This window comes from Tachysurus fulvidraco, chromosome 16 (genome assembly GCF_022655615.1).
Source record: "Tachysurus fulvidraco isolate hzauxx_2018 chromosome 16, HZAU_PFXX_2.0, whole genome shotgun sequence".
Taxonomy (NCBI): Eukaryota; Metazoa; Chordata; class Actinopteri; order Siluriformes; family Bagridae; genus Tachysurus; species Tachysurus fulvidraco.
Genome location: NC_062533.1, coordinates 11,212,217 through 11,232,797, shown reverse-complemented (window position 1 = coordinate 11,232,797; position 20,581 = coordinate 11,212,217). Strand labels below are relative to the sequence as shown.

Sequence of the window (20,581 nt, the reverse complement as noted above, 5' to 3'; positions counted from 1 at the left end):
GGCATTATTTCCAATTTCCTGTTGTTTTTTTAGTGCAGAAAAATTATTCTATCATTCTAGAAATTATACTATCCCTGTGTTTTTATTTTGAACATCGTTTGTGCGGTTTATTTCGGACCAATTTCTATTTAAATGTCAGGTGCATAACCTGTCCTTTACGCAGAATTTGTTTCTATATTATGAATTATACCACACCGCTACTGACTTCTCAAATCGGATTTGCTTCGATGGTGTTCAGATCAGCTGCGTGACGGATCACAGGTTTATATAAATGTGCTCATTGTAATCGCCTGGCACAGCCTCCCTTTAACATTTACAGAAAGAGTCGAGTTTCAGTGCTTTGTAATGGTCAGAATTAAATGTATTTTTTTGGTTGTTTTCTTCAGAATGGACAAATTTGCGGTTTGTAACATGGCTTCAATAAATAAATAAATTAAAAATGTTTATAGCTGCTTTATAATTTTATAATTATAATTTTGTGTTTATTTTGGTTTTGTTTATGCTTTGAATCATCCACACTGTTTTAGTTAATATAAAATAGATGGATAGAGCTGGAAAATATGCTTTATTCCTTACTTAAGGTCAGTACATGCCACAATATTTAAACTGAAATAAAAAATATCCAAAAACTGCTTTATTCCTTACTTAAGGTCAGTACATGCCACAATATTTAAACTGAAATAAAAAATATGTCTCTCAGAGTAAAAAAGTAGTATATAATATAATAATCATGCTCTAGTTTGGTTCAGAGGTAGCGTGGTTCATCTACATAGTGCTATAATATGTTTGTGTGTGTGTGTGTGTGTGTGTGTGTGTGTGTGTGTGTGTGTGTGTATGTGTGTGTGGTTAAAACATGGCAGTGTCACTAACAACAGTAACTTGCCCTATAGTCACTCAAGCAAACCAAGTAATCGTGTGACCACAGGAGCTTGTAATGAAACACATAATTAAGAAGAAAGGCAAAGAACAATGTGGTAGAGAGTCTAAACACACTGGCTGTGTGCTGGTGCTATAATTTACACACAGTGCAGATCAGTGAGTTGGGAAAACACTGGTGGTCTAATGTGGGTGGTGCTGCTGGTGCTTTAATGTCACCCAGATCTTTCTAGATGACTAGAGAAAACCAGACAGTGGATATATCAGGAGACTGGGTGTTAAAGCAGGAGTGGTGGCAAACCTATCTAAACACACCTATCTAAAGGATAAAGAGAGGAAAGCCTCTGATTACTGTGTGTGTGTGTGTGTGTGTGTGTGTGTGTGTGTGTGTGTGTGTGTGTGTGTGTGTGTGTATAGTGGCACTAAATTCCCCAATAAAACCCTTTGTGTGAATTAAGAGGTCTGAATTACAGCCAGTTAAACTCCTTTTACATGTGATTGATATTAAGTCTCAGTAGGCAGCTTTGCCCTTGAGACACTGGTGTTACAAGCATGTGGTTTTTGTCATACACGCAGGCAGAGTGAAGTTAAAAAAGAATTTCCATACTCAGTAAACACTTGAGCTATTTATGCTATCAGAAGTTCAGAAGTAGACTACTGTGTTTTAATTTATATTAATTTGATTCTCGGCACAATAAGTAAAGAAGGACACACGTGTGACCCTCTGTGAGTGGTGTGATGCAGCCTGACAAACAGAGGAGGTTCTGTCCACCCTGAAACGTTTTTCTTTTATACCACCGAGATTTGACAATAATTTTTTTATTCAGCACTGAATGACATGTTTTAATCATTAATAATTATGAGACAAGTTACTTCCTGTTATGACTTACATTATACCTGCTACGACGAACAGCTGTTCCCTCACACGCCTCTCCTTTTCTCTCACTTGTGATGTCAATAGTACAAAACAGGAGCTCATGATGTTGCAGAGACTCGATATCAGTAATGTCATAGCCTTTACAGATTTATTCCAGAAACAAGTCAAACTCGATGCCAGCAGGAGTGTTGTGGATGCCTCTGCCATTAATAACGCTGGCTCGGCATTAATGTTATATAAGAAAAAAGCAAATGATATTTGATCTTGTTTGTCATGCAAACAGGAGTCAGACTATAGCCTTGGGCTTGAACATCCACTATACTGTTAATGCAAGCTTGTTATTTATCATCTACTGCAGAGATGTCAAACTCTATTGCCTGTTGCCTTTTTTTATTTTATTTGTTTATTTATGATATTATAATCTATTCTGTTGATTAACTCTGATATCCCAGACTCTGAGAGAGAACAGGAAAAAGAATCGTGCCTTGAGGGCCTTGAGGTTGATATGTGACTTACAGCTTCCACATGCAACAAAGCAGCTCATTTATGAAAAAGATCAGAAGATGAACATGTCCACGGTCTCGTCCTTAAACTCATGTAAATGCATATGTCTAGTTCTGGTGTACTGACCCCCTCTGTATGATATGAACAAGATTTAAACACTTGAAAGCCTGCAAACAGCCAGTGTTTACGTTATAAAATAAAAAATCGTGACTTGTAAACGGTTTCTCAATTAACCAGATTGTTAGCAAAGTAAAAATTGTGACAGAGTAAAATATTACAGAAGCCTTCATTTTGTCACATATACATTACAGCACAGTAAAATTCTTTCTTCACATATCCCAACTTTGGAAAGTGGGGTTTAGAGCACAGAGATGGTTAAGGGCCTCACTCAAGGGCCCGACAGTTTCAGCCTGGTAGTGCAGGGGCTTGAACCGTAATCCTCCAAACAACAACACAGAGCTTTAACTGGTTGATTTATTTAATCTCTTATAATTTATTTGCCATAGCATGACCTCCTCTTAACTTTAAGCCCATGTTCACCAGCTGACCCACTAAATTCAATAAAACATTGCGAATCCAGAAAGACAGGTTTAAAGAAAACAAACTACAAGGGGGTCAGTGTTTCCAACACAGTGACCAAAAACAGGCAAAACATGCATCACACAAGACAAGACCTTGAAATTATATGACTTGCCGTTTTAATGTTATAAATATGTTATGAACATGCGTCATATATCCATCTGATAGCTCTCTTTACACACATCCTCTTTAATGCATGTACACTTATCAGCCAATCACGTGGCAGCAACATAGTGCAAAATAGCATGCATAAAAGGGTCAAGAGCTTCAGTTAATGTTCAGATCAGACATGAAACTCGAGCCCATGACAGCCACAGACCCTTGTTCTTGGCTGACAGGAGCAGAACCCACCATGGTTGTCTTCTTCTATGGTCTTCCTGACAGCTCAACCCAATCTGGCCATTTTCCTCTGCCTTCTCTTATCAAACAAGATGTTTCCACCCACATAACTGTTGATCATACAATTTTGTGTAAACTCTACATATTGTTGCACCTGAAATTCTATACGTACCAGTAATTTCTTCAATACTCAAAACCAGCCCATCTGGTATTATTATCCATGCCACAATCGGGCACAGAAATCACACTTTTTCCTGGTTCTCAAGTGATCCAGAACTGAAGCTCTTGCTTTTTTTTGCATTGTGCTGCTGCAAGATGATTAGATAGCTTCATGAGTGCATAAGTGAACATGTATTCTTAATAAACTGGACAGTCAGTGCATGTTTATCAAGCCATTGCTTAAAAGTGTGAAGGTTTTAGGCTCAGTATTTTAGAGTCGATAGTTAGATCCTGTGATTTCAAGGTCACAACATGTGTGTACACTGACTTAGAAACACAAGATAGGCTTGCTTTGTTATAAATTACACCTGAGAGCAGAGATGCTGACTGGGTGACTCTTCCAGACTCTGGGGTCTATGAGCAGGGGAACCAAATGTGGATTTTGTAGCCCAACCAAATTACCAAACAAGCCCTGTGGTAGCCTCGCATAGAGACCTCACATCCTATATATATATATGTGGTATCTCAGTGTATAAGGTGTTGGGCTACTGATCGGAAGGTCTTGGGTTCAAAACCCAGGTCCACCATGCTGCCACTGCTGGGCCCCTGAGCAAGGCTCTTAACCCTCAGTTGTAAGTCACTCTGGATAAGGGTGTCTGCTAAATGCCGTAAATGTAATGTAATATATATATCATATACATACACACATATATATATATATATATATATATATATATATATATATATATATATATATATATACACACACACACACACACACACACACACACTGCTATTGCTGTTATAAATTTATTTAATAGGAGAAATTAAATAGGTCAGTTTGTGTGTATGACAAAAACGACTGAACGGTTGAAATGGGTATCTGTGACTGTGTGTCTGTGTGTTACATATGGTTGGTACGTTGTGACAGATCTATCAATCCTGCCTTCACAATGACCACATTTGCATAACCTCAGCTCTGAAACACAGCTCGCCATGTGTTTCTACACGTAACACCTTACACACATTAACAGCAACGACCTGCATTTCACTGACTCTTCAGAAAGAAACATTCCAGGTGAACTGATTCACTGCTTAGATTCGCGCGCGCGCGCGCGCGCACGCGCGCACACACACACACACACACACAGGGAGTGACATTTGCTTATCGTTCAGAAAATGTATTCCAGTAAGATGTAAATGTTAATCAAATGCTGGGAAACAGACAAATTATAGAGAAGCAAAACAATAAGAACCTAAAACCTAAAAGAATCGTTCAAAACAACCGATTCATAGCGACTCCTCTGATACTGAGCAAAAAAAGTTATAATATGAACTTTTGCTCGATTTTTATATGATGTAAGGTACAACGAATAAATACAGTCTGGTATTAACAAGTCAATGCCTGTAGACTTTTCATGGTGACAGTGTTATGAGTTTGACACGAGTTTGTCTGTTTATTAGACTCATAAATAAAGATTCAGTAGAAGGAGCAGACACCATGTCATGCTGCTTTAATTTGCTCCTAACGTCAACACAATGACAAAACACTCAGACTTGTAATGCATGTTCATGCACGTTCTGAAACACGAGAGAAGGTAAAAACTGTGCACACTTACGGACTTTAACCTGCTTTGGGTTGAGCTGGTGCACAGTGGTGTGTAAGCTGTCCAGGCGCTGTTGGATACGCGCGCTCCGCTGGGACACGAGCGCAGCCTGGAGCTCCACACCGAGGAAGATGTCGCTGGCGTGCCGGGAAACGTCACTCAGCTGCCGCAGGAGCAGCGCGAGCGCCCGCGAGCTCACATCATCCAGAGACCCGAACAGCTTGGTGCCGTGACCTCCGTCCTTCACCTCCAACCGGCACATCCGCCGCGGCTCCACCGTCCTTTCGTAAAAAGGCATGTTTTTTCTCTAGCTACTGGTTCTAGATTTCACTCTGCATACACAAGCAGCTCGTTAAGCTCTCAAAAAGTCCACGGAAAGAAACAGAAGTGCGACTCGCGCCATGATTTTCAAATGATGCCGTGATTAAAGAGGGAAAAAAAAGCTGGAAGAAGTGAGCGAGTGTGTGTGTCTGTGTGTGTGTGTGTGTGTAGACTGAGAATAGTGTGTGGGGAAAACATGGACACACTCAGAGGAACCACCTGTAGATCCCGGAACTGGAGTCTAAAGCTTACTTTCCAAAAACTACTGCGTCCTATCTGGCAACCCGGCTGGTAACATCATATTACCATTATATTTTAACTTGGTATCACCAAATTCTGGACTGGATTTTAGCTTGGTATCACCAATTGAATTTTACATGAATTTTAATTTCTCCCAAAATAAAATATGAATAAAGTTTTTTTTTCTGTATTGAGTAATCATCACAGCTGATTGACTAATATGTAAAGGCATTAGTAGATTTCTTAAATAACTGTGTGTTAGTAAATATGATGTCACTTCTAATAAGATGCTTTTCTACAATAAAGCTTTATAATTATCTATAGAAAATGAAGATGAAAAATAAACAGTAGTTTAAAATAAGGTAAATAATGTTGGATTTATTGTCCATCACTGGTAGACTATTCAATATTAATGTTCAATATTTGTACAAATAAGCTACAGCGGTTTAACTAAAGATCGACGTATTTATACAAATAATATAATGAACACCTTTACAGTTTTAGTCACCTCTTAATTCTCTAAAGCATACTGACAGTGTATGAATAATTAAACATTTTTTTATTTACATGTCATTTTACAATGGAAGGAGTGTAAGTTTCCAGCTCCCCCTTGTGGTATTAACTTAAAGAAAACACTAGAAATACAATACGTCCTGTCACTTAAGTTCTTAAAGTAATAATACATTTTAAATCTTAATCACAGTCTCTTGATTACTAATTTCGGGGGTTTAAATCCAATCACCACCAAGCTGCTGTGGTTGCACCCTTGAGCAAAGCCTTTATGGATGCTGTTTAATGGCTCAGCCTGCTCTCCCTAACCAGCCAGGATATGAGAAGAAACTATTTCTTTGTTCTGTACTGTACTGTATAAGACAAAAAATGCTTCTTCTACTTAAAGTAAATAATGACCAACATCCTACACCTGAAGAATGCTGACTACAGTCATGTTTTCTTGAAGCATCCTGATCAGAGCATTACTACACGCTTGTGTATGCTGTTTGTACAGAAACAGCAAGACCTCCTAAAGAAATCCTAACCCATTCAGATGCTTGATACAAACAGGAATCAAGTTTCTATAAGTATATTTGTTGCTGTTTAGGTATCACCACTAACTCCATTGTTACACCTTTGGTCACTGCACTGTACTCTCCTGGCTTCCATTACATGAATCTATATCTCCATACTCAGTTACACACATCCTTTCATTTGCATTTTACCACCACACTACTTCATTGTACTCTATCTATGCACTTTACATTTAATGCTACTCGCCATTTCACTGCTCTGATTAGATGTTAAGTACATGTCATTGGCATTATGCTTGTACTTTGCTCCATGGAAAAGCTGAATCTAATCTGAATCTCATGCATGTGCATTAATCGAAATGTTACTAATAAAAGAAACAAAAGAACAGCAAGTATAAAAACTGTTTTGAGGAGAGAGAGAATGAGTGAGAGGGTGATGAGAGAGACAGAGATAGAAAGAGACAAATAGAGAGACAAATAGAGAAGAGAGACAGACAAATAAAGAGACGAGAGACAAATAGAGAAGAGACACAGAGACTAGAGAGAGTCAGATAGAGACACAGAGAGAGACAAGAGAGACAGAAAGAGACAAAGAGACTAGAGAGAGAGACAGATAGACAGCTAGAGACAGAGTGACAAGAGAGACAGAGAGAGAGAAAGAGAGATATGAGACAGAAAGACAAGAGAGAGACAGAAATAGAGACAGATAGACAAGAGAGAGACAGAGAGAGAGACAAGAGAGACAGAAATAGAGACAGACAAATGATGGCATCCAAAAGTACAAACACCAAATATATTAAATCACAGTCAGAAAAGTACAGATGAACTTGGGTTTAATCAAGATTAAATATGATTCTCAAGGAAAGTCATCCCTGAACTTATCCGTGACCAATCAATGCAAAAGAAAAAAAGAAAAACCCTCTCCAGTTACTTCATGTATTCGTGGTATGAAATTTACATTGATTTTCACTTTGCAAATGCGAGAAAATGTACAATATGATATTCACCACATTTCCATCTTTCTTCACAAAAGTCCTTAGTCCAAGATCAGGCCCTCAGTTACATTCCACTTTACAAAGGCCTGACTTAGCAGATGGAAAATAAAAACACAGGGAAATAAAATTAGGAACAAAAAAAAACCAAAAAAACATCTGTACACATTTTACTGTTAACTGTAATGATGTTGGGCTGCTGCCGGGTATCAATCTCTCATCACTCTGGACAGCACTGTGCACAGGCTCTTTATTTTTTTTTTGCCCTCATTCATTCATTATATAAATATAATCACAAACATGTGGGATAAATCATTCAGGAGGAAAAAAATATTTCATATTTCAATTAAACTGATGACGGATGTTGTCGTGTGTTACAGCATTTTACCATGTTAAAGGACAGCTGTTTTAAGTGACAGCTCAGAATTGAGCACATAAATGGATGAGTTTACAGCAATGCTCTCTGGAAATGCTTTTCAAAACTGCCAGCAACTAATAAAAAGCAGAAACAGTCAAAGCGCTCACAGATTCAGCCGTTGCTTCTGGTAATTAGTCTGGCAGCCACAGTAATAAGACAAAAAACACACGACGGTTAGTTGGTAATAAAGATAAAAGTGTCCTTATAACGTATCAGACCAGGAATTTACTTTGTTTTAGATGTTGTGGCTTTATATAACTATGTGTTTAAAATTGTAACAATGACAAACCAAAGGAAAAAAACAACACAGTGAACACATGCCACAAGTGTTACTTACAGAACCCAAAATTCTGGAAAAAAACAAAACAAAAAAACCCCCTACAAATTATGAAAGTGACCAGTTAAAGAGATGAGAAGCTCAATCAGAAGTAGAAGAGTTGGGAGAAGTTCTATGTAATATGACAGACATCAAGGACCCTAATCTACAAGGCAGATTAATAAATATTTATGACACGCTTTACACACAATCCAACCACTTTAAGCAAAAACAATTCTTTTTCTTTGCAAGTTATATATCTGTTTAATCCTCACATTCATTACTCCCCAACCTTCTCAGTAGAAAAGTCATGTATCACTGGTTTATTGTTTCCTGGATCAAACCTGTACTATACGCTGATATGTGATGTGTTATTACTATTACAGATGTGTAGACAGCTGGCAGATGTTCCAGTGCTCACCTAAAAGAGGAAGTTGCTGCTTTTCTACAACCACCTGGACCAGTGTTTTAGAAAGCCAGAGAACATTTATTTCCACTAAAAAGGAGCTGCTTAAACCTTACTAAAATATCATTAGAACGTACACGAGGCTATACTGACGCGGAAGATCTGTAAAATCAAATCAAAATCAAATCGGCATGTGAACTACGTCTTCAATTGAGAATCAGATCGGAATGATTAAGTTAATTGGAAAAACTTAGAAAAAAGTGTAACTGGTATAAAGGTGAGGTGACGTTACGTTTACTTCGACATGCCTGCTCGTATATTATGCTGTTAATATATCGAGCATGTACGTTTACCGTTGTAAACACTCACCGGGATGATTTCCTCTTAGATATTATACTGTGAGAGAATTTGTTACACAAGGGATCGGACTAATAACTAATTATCGAATATTAATATTAACTAGATTTTTGTCCTGAATTTGAACTTGCTCTAAATAAAGGCCTGACTTCTTATTGCAGGTGTTCAGTAACTACTACTAATCATCATCATCATCAGTGCAAGTTATTATTTACATTTTCAGTAATGTAGCATATGAAAACTTTGGAATATGCACAGATACATAAAAAGAATTGAATGAGAGACATTTTCACTAATAAGATGGAGGGCTTGCTTTTGAAAAATACTATACAGAAATGAATATTCAAACAGCCATGAGGCCACTTTAATAAACAGCTCCCAGGAAGTGTCCTGCTATAGAGTGGTGCTAGAAATCATGTGGACTTTCTAAGAAATAAAGTAAGGAAATAAATGCATTGGTCCAAGCAAAAAAAAAAAAAAAAAAGGCAGAAAAGCAGCATTAATTCATTAATTCCCACGAAAAACTCCTCTAATTTATAACCATACTCCCTAGACTCTTTATCTGAACATATCGAGTAGTTGGGCCATTTGAATGAACACATACAGCTCTCTTAGTGGCCAAAGCACCTCTTTAGATGACATTAGAACATGGAATCACACCGTGAACAGAAGCACAGAATCCTAGAGCACGCCTTTCAGAGTGCAAAACAAAAACAGAGGTGCCTCGAATACATCAGAGGCCAATCGTCCTAAACTCAAATGGAACGAGATGCACCCCATACACATATGCACATTCACGCATGCGTGTGCACACACACACAGAGACACACACACAACACACACACTTTTGCTCCATAGTCTTGATCCCAGGCTTATCTAGTGTAGTAGACTCTGTAATAGACACTCTTTGACCTCCAGAGGGAGTACGAGTTGTCAAATTTGAGTAGGTAGATGCCACGACCAGGGTACTGGTGACTCCCCGCGTATACCTCCTCATGGCAGTCCCGCCGGTAAACCGGCACGATCTCATCCACTTGAGGTTTCCCCGCCTCCTTCTTTGCCTTTTCCTCCTCGCTCTGAGGCTCTAAACAGAGAAAGAGAGAGAGAGAGAAAGAGAGAGTTAGCTGGTTAGCACAGTTAGCACTTCTTATGTAATCAGTCCTGCAAATTTTATTCAGAAGGTTGGATTCTGCGTATTCTACTTCTGTGAGTAGTTCTTTTAAAAACCATGTCTGCTTGATCATTACCAAAATTGCTACCATTTAATGAAATCTCACAAAAAATGATGTAATTCATAAACATTAAAAAAAGAAATACTTTAGATATTAGGTACAACGCAGGTCAGAGCATGCATCACTACTCCTCACTGGATTCATCAATGGTGAGAGTCTATTAGACAGCAGACCTAATTACTACATACATGTCAGAACAGACTGTCTTGTCAAGAACCAAAACAGTTTAAGGGAACACCAAATATCATTATTGGCCTTCTTACACTCAGTTATTTTTGTAAAATTGTAAAATGTAATTAAATTGTAATGATCATACATAAAGTATATATATATATATATATATATATATATATATATATAACATGGTGTGGATATAAAAAAAAGTTTTCCCCCCTCACCGTCCTCATCCTCGTCTTCGTCACTGGACTCACTGACGTGCACGCTGACTGAGGCGTTGGTGGTGTCAGTCCATTCGAAGAAGACACCAAACCCGATATCATAATGGTCTGTGGCAAATTCCCAGAAGAGATAAGAGCCCTCCTCGTGAGTGGGGACCCTAACGGTGACCACTTCCCCTCGTCCCACCGTGATCACGGAGTCCACATCCTGGCGAATCTTCTCCTTAAAGTCTTTGATCTGCGGCCGTGTCCACATAGAGGGGGCTGCTATCACCGGAGGAGAGTCTGGAGGGGTAGAACCAGAGATAGTGTAGGTAGTTTGTAAAAGCAACATAAGGTATATTTGTTGTCTATTAAATAAATAAAAAAACAATTGTAGGAACATAAATGAAAGTGGAGAACAGAATCCACTTCAAGACAATAAACGTGTGTAAAATGTGAATGCATTTAAAAGCAAAATAATTCCTTGGCTTCTCTCTGAGCGTTCCCACCTGTTGGGCCATTCTCAGTGACCTCCTCTGCAGGCTCCAGCTCTGGCTCTCGATCTATGCTGTCAATGGAGGACTCTGCCTGGCCGTTCACCGTGGGAGTCTCGTCGCCGACTGGGGAGGCCGATGTCTCGCTCGCCTCCAACTTGGAGAAAACTATAGAGTCTTCCTGGTGTTTTTGCAGGGCTGCCTAAAAGAAAAACAGAATAAAAGGCAGTTGGTAAAAAAATGATACCAACTGTCTCCTTCCCACCCTCGGATACCACAGCTTCTGTTCGGATCTCAGCATGTCTGGCAGATATATCGTAGTGGATGACAGCTCATCGGTTGAAGCTCAATCCCAGCAAAACTGAACTGCTGATCATCCCAGGTGATTCATCCCCAGGTCATGATCTTGCAATATCCCTGGACAATGATGTAATCTCTTAGCCTTGGGGTAACCATGGACAATCAACTATCCTTTTCCTCTCATGTTGCTAATGTGACTCGTTCATGTTGGTTCCTTCTCTACAACATTAAAATGATTCTGCCATTTTTGCTCTTGTACTTCAGTGTCTCGCCATTGCAAGACTGGGCTACTGCAACTCACTGCTGACAGGTCTACCTATCGACGCAACTCGTCCTTTGCAAATGATCCAAAATGCAGCTGCACGAGTTCTCACATACCACCCTGCTGCTGCGATAGTGGCTTCCAGTAGCTGCACGCATCAGATTTAAAACACTGATGCTTGCCTACAAAGCAAAAAATGGGCCAGCTCCCTCTTACCTCAAACCCCTCATCACTCCTCACAATGCACCACACCCTCAGATCTACCAGCTCTGCTCGACTGGTCCCACCATCTCTCAGGGTAAGAGGCAAGACTCTTTTCTGTTCTGGCACCAAGGTGGTAGAATGAACTTCCCCTAGGGGTCCGTACAGCTATTCTATGATAGAGATTTAAAGCACTTTTGTACGTCGCTCTGGATAAAGGTGTCTGCCAAACGCTGTAAATGTAAACAAGTCGGTGCCAAACCCAACAGGTGGAAACGATGGAGGCTGCTGATTGGCTGGAATTACAACATGTATCCACACCAGCTATTTGTACACCTTCTGAGACAAATAAATAAACTATTTAACCTACGAATGTTATTACAGTAGATGATCCTTACATGCCACTTTAGGTCTGTTAAATGTAAAAAATATGATGCAAACTATTTAGCTGCAATCCGGAAACAATAAAATGATTAACAAATTTCTGTTATATGAGAACTGAAACCCTGAGACGTGTTGGTTATTTTCTCACACCACTTGGTCACCAGTTCTTTTCCTTGTACCGCATTCCACTGTGTGTGTTGTTCCTTTCAGACCTATTAGAGAGCTAATCTCAGTACGTTACCATACCTGCTGCTGGGCCAGCTGCACCTGGTAGAGTTGCTGCATGTACTGCTGGTAGTGCTGTTCCTGCAGCTGCCGGATGAGAATGAGCTGTTGTTCGGGACTGTCTGGGTACTGCTGCGCCGCATACTGCTGAAACTGCACGGCTGTCTGTGCATTTAACGCAGCCATGATCTGCTGCCTGCGAGTGCCAGAGGACACGACATAGTAAGTGTGCATTTAAGAAATACTAAAATGTACAAGCCTTCCTTAGAATCCCGTCCTGCAGTCTGAGACTATTAGACCTGCTCTTATTAGACCTGCTCTTCCACTGTGCAACACTGATATAAAAGGTTTCTCTCTTTCAACTCATGGCTTTTTCCTCTTAGTGAAGAAAAATAAAAAAAAAGTGTCATAGGTCACACGTAAACCATTGGCTGAATGTCTGATGTGTGTATCTCTCTCTGTCTCTCTCTCTCTCTCTCACACACACACACACACACACCAGCCCGCACGCACGCACACACACACACAAAAAAAACAAACCCATTACAGAAGCAGAAAGTCTGTCAGTAGAGTCCGCAATTTTTCACACTCACTTCTGCTGCTCCACACGAAGTCTCTCCTCCTCAACCTGCCTCCTCTGTTCCTCTTCCCTCCTCAGTCTCTCCTCCTCCTCCCTCCGGCGTCGCTCCTCCTCCTGCAACTGACGCTCCAGCTCCTCTCTCTCTCGGCGCAGCTGCTCCTCTTCCTCAATCCTGGCATAGACAAATACCTCAGATATGAGACTAAACACACGACAAGGTGTTACACGTTTACATTTCTGTGTTCAAGCACAGGAAGCCTCCAGTGGCTTACAAAGAAAACATGTGCAAGTGAAAAGACTCAAATAATTAAAACAACGTATTTGCAGGAACAGGACAAGGCTTTGTAACTGTGATTCATTTAAATGTTTGGTCCAAAAAAAATGAGCAGAATTGGTGCAATAATTTTAATAAACAGGACAAGTACAATATAAAAAGAACAGACAGAGTGCAGCAGTAAGATGAACCATCATGACACATTTTATATATTTAACATAAATAAACATAAAATCTGTAATCATGGTGCTGGGGATAGAAACGACAGGCGATAATGAAAGCGTTCAACCGCAAAAATGTGTTTTCAAAGAAATCCAAAGAACAAATTATTGAGTCAGAAGTCACTGTCAGTGCCCCGACATACATACATACACAGTACTTGTGGGTTTGTTTACAATCCAAAGAGCAGGAGTGCTTCTGCTCTGGTAGCGTGAATAAACAAACAACAAAGCTACTACAGCAGCTAGTGGCTACTACCTCCCTGGAAGGACACAAATATACGCCTCACCTCTTCTTCTCTTGCTCCTCTTTTTCGATCTTGTGAGATGCGACAAACGGTGCAAATAAAGTACAGCATTTATTTAACAGCTTGACAAATTCCACCATGGCCTCTTCCTTCCCGAGGTTCCCCAATGACGCCCACTCTTTTCTGAAACACACACATTACAACGCAAAACAAGTGCAGCACAGTTACAGGATCGTTAGAAATGAGCAGTAAATCAATCACTTCAGTGATCAGTATGTTTCCTTTCGCTTCACTGAACACACTGACTGAACAGTAGAAAGAGGGAGATAAGGTAAATAATAAATGAAGCTGATCGTGAACATCAGGCTGTGAATAATTTGTATAATAAAAAACTTGGAGCTGATTTAAACACCGAATACGCAAATTCAATACACAGTTGTATGCATAAAGTATCTGTTAATATCCTCACACATAAGGAAAAGAGCAGAATGGTCAACAAACATTGAAAAGAAAGAGAGAATAGAAGAAAATCGGTGGATCTTCAGTCACTGTCACTATACGGAGGTAACACAGCGCCCACTAGCTCATCCTTTAACTGCTTGATGTTTCTGTTAGGGTTAGGCCCTGTGCTTGGCCAACGATTTAAAGCCGCCGTCTTAACCAATCAGCATTTGCTTGACCTACGAGCTATTAATGTCCTTAATCAGTGTCTTTTAATCCAGTTATATTATTATTATTATTATTGTAGTATATAACCAGACTTGCCCTAGGAGCACCATAATTTACTGTAGAGTACCGTGGAGTGTCAGAAATACTCCAAATGTGTCCTACTCAACCATAAAATAAGGCACAAAAGAACCTGAAATGATTTGTAAGGCTGTCGTGAAATCTATAACATTAAAGGTGGGGTCTCCGTTGTTTGAGAAATGCTTCAGAAAACTGAGTCGGGCCAGCAAACAAAACAAAACAAACGTGTAGCCAATGAGCAGAAAGGGGCGGGTCTTGTCAATATGGGCAGAGAGAGTGTTCAGTGCGCATATGTGACATTAGCAGTAAGCGGTTTTCACATTGACATGGAGGATAAAAAAGAAAGAAAGCGAAAAAAGGCTTACGATAAGGCAAGAAGTAGGACCCGTGTTAATATAGGATCAGCTTTCCAGCGCTGGAGAGAAATGAAGGCGCGGGAAGGCCTGCGATGGGATGCCGAGGTTGTTTTTTTCCTTCTCGATAGGTGAGTAACGTTGATTTTGCTTTGATTCACAGAACTAATATATGCCTTTGTCCTTTGCATGATTGTGCTTGTGTGTCATTTTTGCTTGTTTGTTTATCTGCAATCGTATTGTTCTTCCCTTCAGCTATGACAAAAACACATTTCTTTCTACACCCTATAAGCCTGGTGTGTCTAAACCTCCTCCATTATCAGTTTCAAGTGTCAGCTCACAAAGTGTGTACTTGGGTTATACTTGTCTGGTGTATGTGTAAGCAGAGCTATCAATACAGGGGTGGGACCCATTTGAGTTAGGGGCGTGTTTGTTTTGGTGATTTCAAATGTCAACATTGGCTTTCAAACGACGGAGACCCCACCTTTAACCATGACTTCCTTGAAGCCCTACCTACTTCCACTTAATTATTATGAATAATTAACTGTGTTAACGATGATAATTAAAAAAGCCATTAAAAAGGCTGTTTTTTAAGCCCCTAACTCCTACTCCGGTCACTGCAGCTAGAGAAAAGTTTTGAACAGGATCAAGACTGAAATCGTGATGCTTACCTGCGGTCATTTCCCAGCACGTCGAAGAAACCCACTTCAGGGGAGGCATCTGGATTGTATGGTCCCTGAGACACCTGCTTATGAAGAGCCACCAGACGCAACTTCTCCTCATATGTTGGGTGGAAGGCCTTTCCATCTTTTTCTGTAAGTAGTAGTAAAGCAGTTCTTGAAATGAAACGGCATTTGTGTTTATGTTACGTACATGGATTACGCTGCAGTTATGGATGTGTACAAGCCGATATATAAACTACCAAATCTCTGGTGATCACGTATTGAAGTGACAGTTCAATTATACAACTTATGACATCATCTCAAAACAATCAGCAAAGAGATAGAGATTATTACGTGTAAAAGCATTTGTGTGCGCTGCCTTGCCTATTACAGCCTGGCTGTTTGACTATTCCTTCATCTCACCCTCTCTAATGCACCAACACCTCTGTTCCCCACTCCTAAGGCCTCATGCATTAAACTCTATCCACGCAAGCAGCATAATCTACAGAAAAGTGCTTGAAATCAATACCGTGCACAACCTCTTAAAACCAACCGCAGCCAGTATGAGCTTTAGGTCCAAGCAATCAAAAAAGGTTTAATCACACAGCTGTCTTATCGCAGAAACCTGCAGAACCAGTGAGTACAAGGAAGTCCAAGTCATCTAAATGTAAACAAATACTTCCGAAATGAGCTGTCAACCCTTTACAGCCTCAAGACACAGTGTGGCGCTCAGACCTACATCCTTACTGATTAACAGTCTTAGTAAGGAATAAATCACAACATGGTAAGATTCTCTGTTTCTGTTGAAAAGTGATGGAAAAATTGTCAAAATGCATAAACCTCTCTCTCATGATGGACATCATACTGCCTGCCTGCCTGCCTAGAGGTAGAAAAAAAAAAACACTGACAAAAAGACTCCTTCCACAAATGTTAACGTCTCCTTACTAAAATGAATCTCAGTCACTACAGAAACGATAACGTGCCATACGTAGCATAACATATCAACATCCTCTGAACTTCGCTGTATCTAATGGCACTTATTACGTTTGGAAAACTGGTGGTTTAATGTTGCACAACTCAAGGTCAATGAAAAGAAATGTGATCAGGAAGGACAGTGGGTTAACAGTGAGGTGAGGATAAAAACTCAGCAGACACCCAACAGCTGTAATTAGCTGCTAGTGTATGGATAGTGTAGTTTTCTCCAAATGATCTCTGCAATTCTGGCTCAAATTCAGTGCTAGTTGGAGAGCAATCACTGTGCTGCCTTTAAAAAAAAAACCCTCTTTAGCCTACTGTGTATAAAACACACCACTTCTGAATCACAAGCTTGACGTTACAAAAAAGGTAGAAAAGGTTCGATGTGCAGCCCAGTTGCATTGCACAAAAAAAATGCACAGATTAGTTGTGATAAATTAAATAAAAGCCTGCTTAATCAAATACATTTTTAGAAAAAAAAGAACATTAAAAAATACATTTAAAAATGTAATAAAAAAATAATTTTAAGCATTTATCAATTTTAACCTTTCAACCCACGAACTTAATATTTTAAATCAGAATTTTAAAAAAACATTAACCATTATTCATTTATTACAACTGAGGTTTTTTTTTTTTTTACTGGGCTACATATGGCACCCGGATGTTCATTAAACACCAATCACATTTGATCTTGCAGTCATGCCTCCTTGCTTCTGTTACATTAACTCCAATCAATAATACTCTACATAAGCCACAGGGTTGCACACACATGACCATCACTCTCATTCCAGATCTAGTCCTCCTGTGCTTCACTCTTCTGGGAAGGCTTTCCACTAGATTTTGGTGCAGGGCTGTGACGGTGTGTGTTCATTCAGCCACGGGAGCATTAATGAGTACAGGCTGAAGAGTCCTGGGGTGAAGTTGGTCTTTCGGTTCATTCCAAAATTTGCTCAGTTGGGTTGAGGTCAGGATTTTGTGCCGGACACTCGAGTTTGATGTGATAGAGATCGGCAGAGATAATGATGTGTACAGATGCACAGTCGTGCTGCAACATGTTTCACTGTTTAAGCTCCAGTGAATGGAAACTGTAATATACAACATTCTGATGTGTTCTATGTAACAGTGTGCTTCGAATTGTGGCAAGAATTCGGAGGACACACACATGTAAGTGTGAACAGAGTGTAAAATGACAGTCTCCTACAGTAAGGTGTTAATATAAAACCAGTTGCTGGATTAGAGTTTAGAGTTGCCGGATTTATAATTTTTAGAAGTGCCAAATTTATAATCTTTAGAGTTGCCAGATTTATAATGTTCAGAGTTGCTGGATTTATGTTTGACAGTATTTCAATCATTGTGTTTACATGCAATCAAGTGAACTGATAACAGCATTTAAGGCAATTTTTTTTACAGGATGCCATTATTTAGGTCCAAACAGTGTTTGAGATGAACATTTTACATTCCTTGTAGCTGTCTGTGTATGAGATCATATTTAAGTCAGAGAGCAACGATTACACAACGAATGTATTTACAGCCACTTTAAATACACAAACTTTACTCAAGATTTTTTAAATATAAGATGTTTCATGTCATTTCAGTGTGTGGTTTTTATGCCTTGTGTTCACTCTATTGTCTCCCAACAGCACACACTATTGAAAGTGTGAGAATGTGTGACTACATTTAAAAGGTCAACCTTAGAAAGACTTTTTTTACCTCTCGCTTTTTAAAAAAAAAACCTGTGTTCAGTGTTTCTACATAAATCCTATCTTTCTAAAGATCCAAATCTCCTCTGAACTGGACATGTAGCATCTCCCTTCTGCCCACAGCTCAACTAAAGGATACGATTTTAACGTGGTATTAAAAACAACACACTTTAAATGAAGTGAAAGATAACGAGCTTGCAAAGTAACACGATCACTGAGACCTGACATGTCGCACCAGACAAACCAGCTCCTCGTCATTAGCCATCTTTAGCCAATGCTAGCTGTTAGCTATTAGCTGTAGGGCTAAACATCGGTAAACAACCCACAGTTAACACGAACATACAGCAAAACGCACACCAGTGACACGATAACCGACCTGAACGACACGGAAAACAGCAAATAACACGCAAAAGCTAATCGGCTAATAACATCTAGCCACAACAGAAGAAACTAAGCTAAGCTAGTTAGCTAGCATGCTAACTGACTGGGCTATATAAACAGCCTTAATCGTTAGAGTTTTACAGTTTGAGAACAGAACTGGTCTCATGTATGAGAGTGTAAATAAAACACATGTGTACCTTTAAAGAATTTGAGCGCCAGGCCGTAGAGCTCCATTAAAGGAAAGCCCCAGATCATCTCCACGGAGCTCTCGGTATTTTGCTCCCCGTCGCCCGGTGCATCGGGACTCGGCTCCGGGTCGCTGTGGGTGTCTGTGTGCGGCCCGACAGCGTCCGTGTGATCCGCTTCTCCCTCAGAATCTGGGCTCAGTGTCAAGCCGTCGATGGAAACTTCGAGACGGCTCGCATTTCCACCGTTGAGGTCGCCGCTCTGAACCTCAGTCGCCATCGTGTAGAAACGTCAGCTGGTCCGGCCACGTACTTACTTCCGCTTTAGAGTTGCCGGATTTCTGCTTCTTCTTCTTCTTCTTCTTCAGATAAGCTATGAATAGCAGCTGCAAGCACAGCGCCATCTACCGGCACAAAGCTCGTCCTGCAGAAATGTATATGTATATAGCGCCATCTACCGGCACACAGCTCGTCCTGCAGAAATGTATATGTATATAGCGCCATCTACCGGCACACAGCTCGTCCTGCAGAAATGTATATGTATATAGCGCCATCTACCGGCACACAGCTCGTCCTGCAGAAATGTATATGTATATAGCGCCATCTACCGGCACACAGCTCGTCCTGCAGAAATATATATGTATATAGCGCCATCTACCGGCACACAGTTCGTCCTGCAGAAATGTATATGTTTCTAGCGCCATCTACCAGCACACAGCTCGTCCTGCAGAAATGTATATGTATCTAGCGCCATCTACCGGCACACAGTTCGTCCTGCAGAAATGTATATGTTTCTAGCGCCATCTACCGGCACACAGCTCGTCCTGCAGAAATGTATATGTATATAGCGCCATCTACCGGCACACAGCTCGTCCTGCAGAAATGTATATGTATATAGCGCCATCTACCGGCACACAGCTCGTCCTGCAGAAATGTATATGTATATAGCGCCATCTACCGGCACACAGCTCGTCCTGCAGAAATATATATGTATATAGCGCCATCTACCGGCACACAGTTCGTCCTGCAGAAATGTATATGTTTCTAGCGCCATCTACCAGCACACAGCTCGTCCTGCAGAAATGTATATGTATCTAGCGCCATCTACCGGCACACAGTTCGTCCTGCAGAAATGTATATGTTTCTAGCGCCATCTACCGGCACACAGCTCGTCCTGCAGAAATGTATATGTATATAGCGCCATCTACCGGCACACAGCTCGTCCTGCAGAAATGTATATGTATATAGCGCCATCTACCGGCACACAGCTCGTCCTGCAGAAATATATATGTATATAGCGCCATCTACCGGCACACAGTTCGTCCTGCAGAAATGTATATGTTTCTAGCGCCATCTACCGGCACACAGCTCGTCCTGCAGAAATGTATATGTATCTAGCGCCATCTACTGGCACACACATTGTCCTGCAGAAATGTTTATGTATCTAGCGCCATCTACTGGCACACACCTCGTCCTGCAGAAATGTATATGTATCTAGCGCCATCTACTGGCACATACCTCGTCCTGCAGAAATGTATATGTATCTAGCGCCATCTACCGGCACACACCTCGTCCTGCAGAAATGTATCTCCTAATGCATTTCAGAATCAGACCCAGAATAAGCTTTATTATAGTGTGCGCCTACACACAAGGCATTTTTAAGGTTCAGTTCATGTTATACGTAAGTGCTCCCACTGATTTCCATCACTGACAAGTGTCCTTTATTATCAAAAGTAATATGAGTCGTGGCATATTAAGAGAAGA

At 40.3% G+C, this 20,581-nt stretch overlaps 2 protein-coding genes across 4 annotated transcripts in view; both read right to left on the bottom strand.

The window, feature by feature from the left end:
* nhsl1b (NHS-like 1b) overlaps positions 1-5,547 on the bottom strand; it is an 86,944-nt gene extending 81,397 nt beyond the window's left edge. Inside the window, exon 1 of one of the 3 annotated variants that reach the window (XM_047801680.1) lies at positions 4,954-5,547. In XM_047801680.1, coding sequence (XP_047657636.1) covers positions 4,954-5,239 — 286 coding nt within the window. In that variant the 5' untranslated portion in view covers positions 5,240-5,547. The remainder of the gene's footprint in view (positions 1-4,953) is intronic. The other 2 variants (XM_027166345.2, XM_027166348.2) reach the window with 2 other exon arrangements.
* A 1,796-nt stretch (positions 5,548-7,343) lies between these two features.
* On the bottom strand, positions 7,344-19,172 carry acbd3 (acyl-Coenzyme A binding domain containing 3). Its single transcript, XM_027166276.2, has 8 exons — positions 18,830-19,172; positions 15,586-15,727; positions 13,857-13,997; positions 13,088-13,246; positions 12,516-12,690; positions 11,138-11,324; positions 10,647-10,931; positions 7,344-10,100 (listed from the first exon to the last, which is right to left on the bottom strand). Exons 1-8 carry the CDS (start codon positions 19,095-19,097, stop codon positions 9,889-9,891), a joined length of 1,569 nt encoding a protein of 522 aa, XP_027022077.1. The 5' UTR covers positions 19,098-19,172; the 3' UTR covers positions 7,344-9,888.
* Between the last annotated feature and the right edge of the window lie 1,409 nt (positions 19,173-20,581).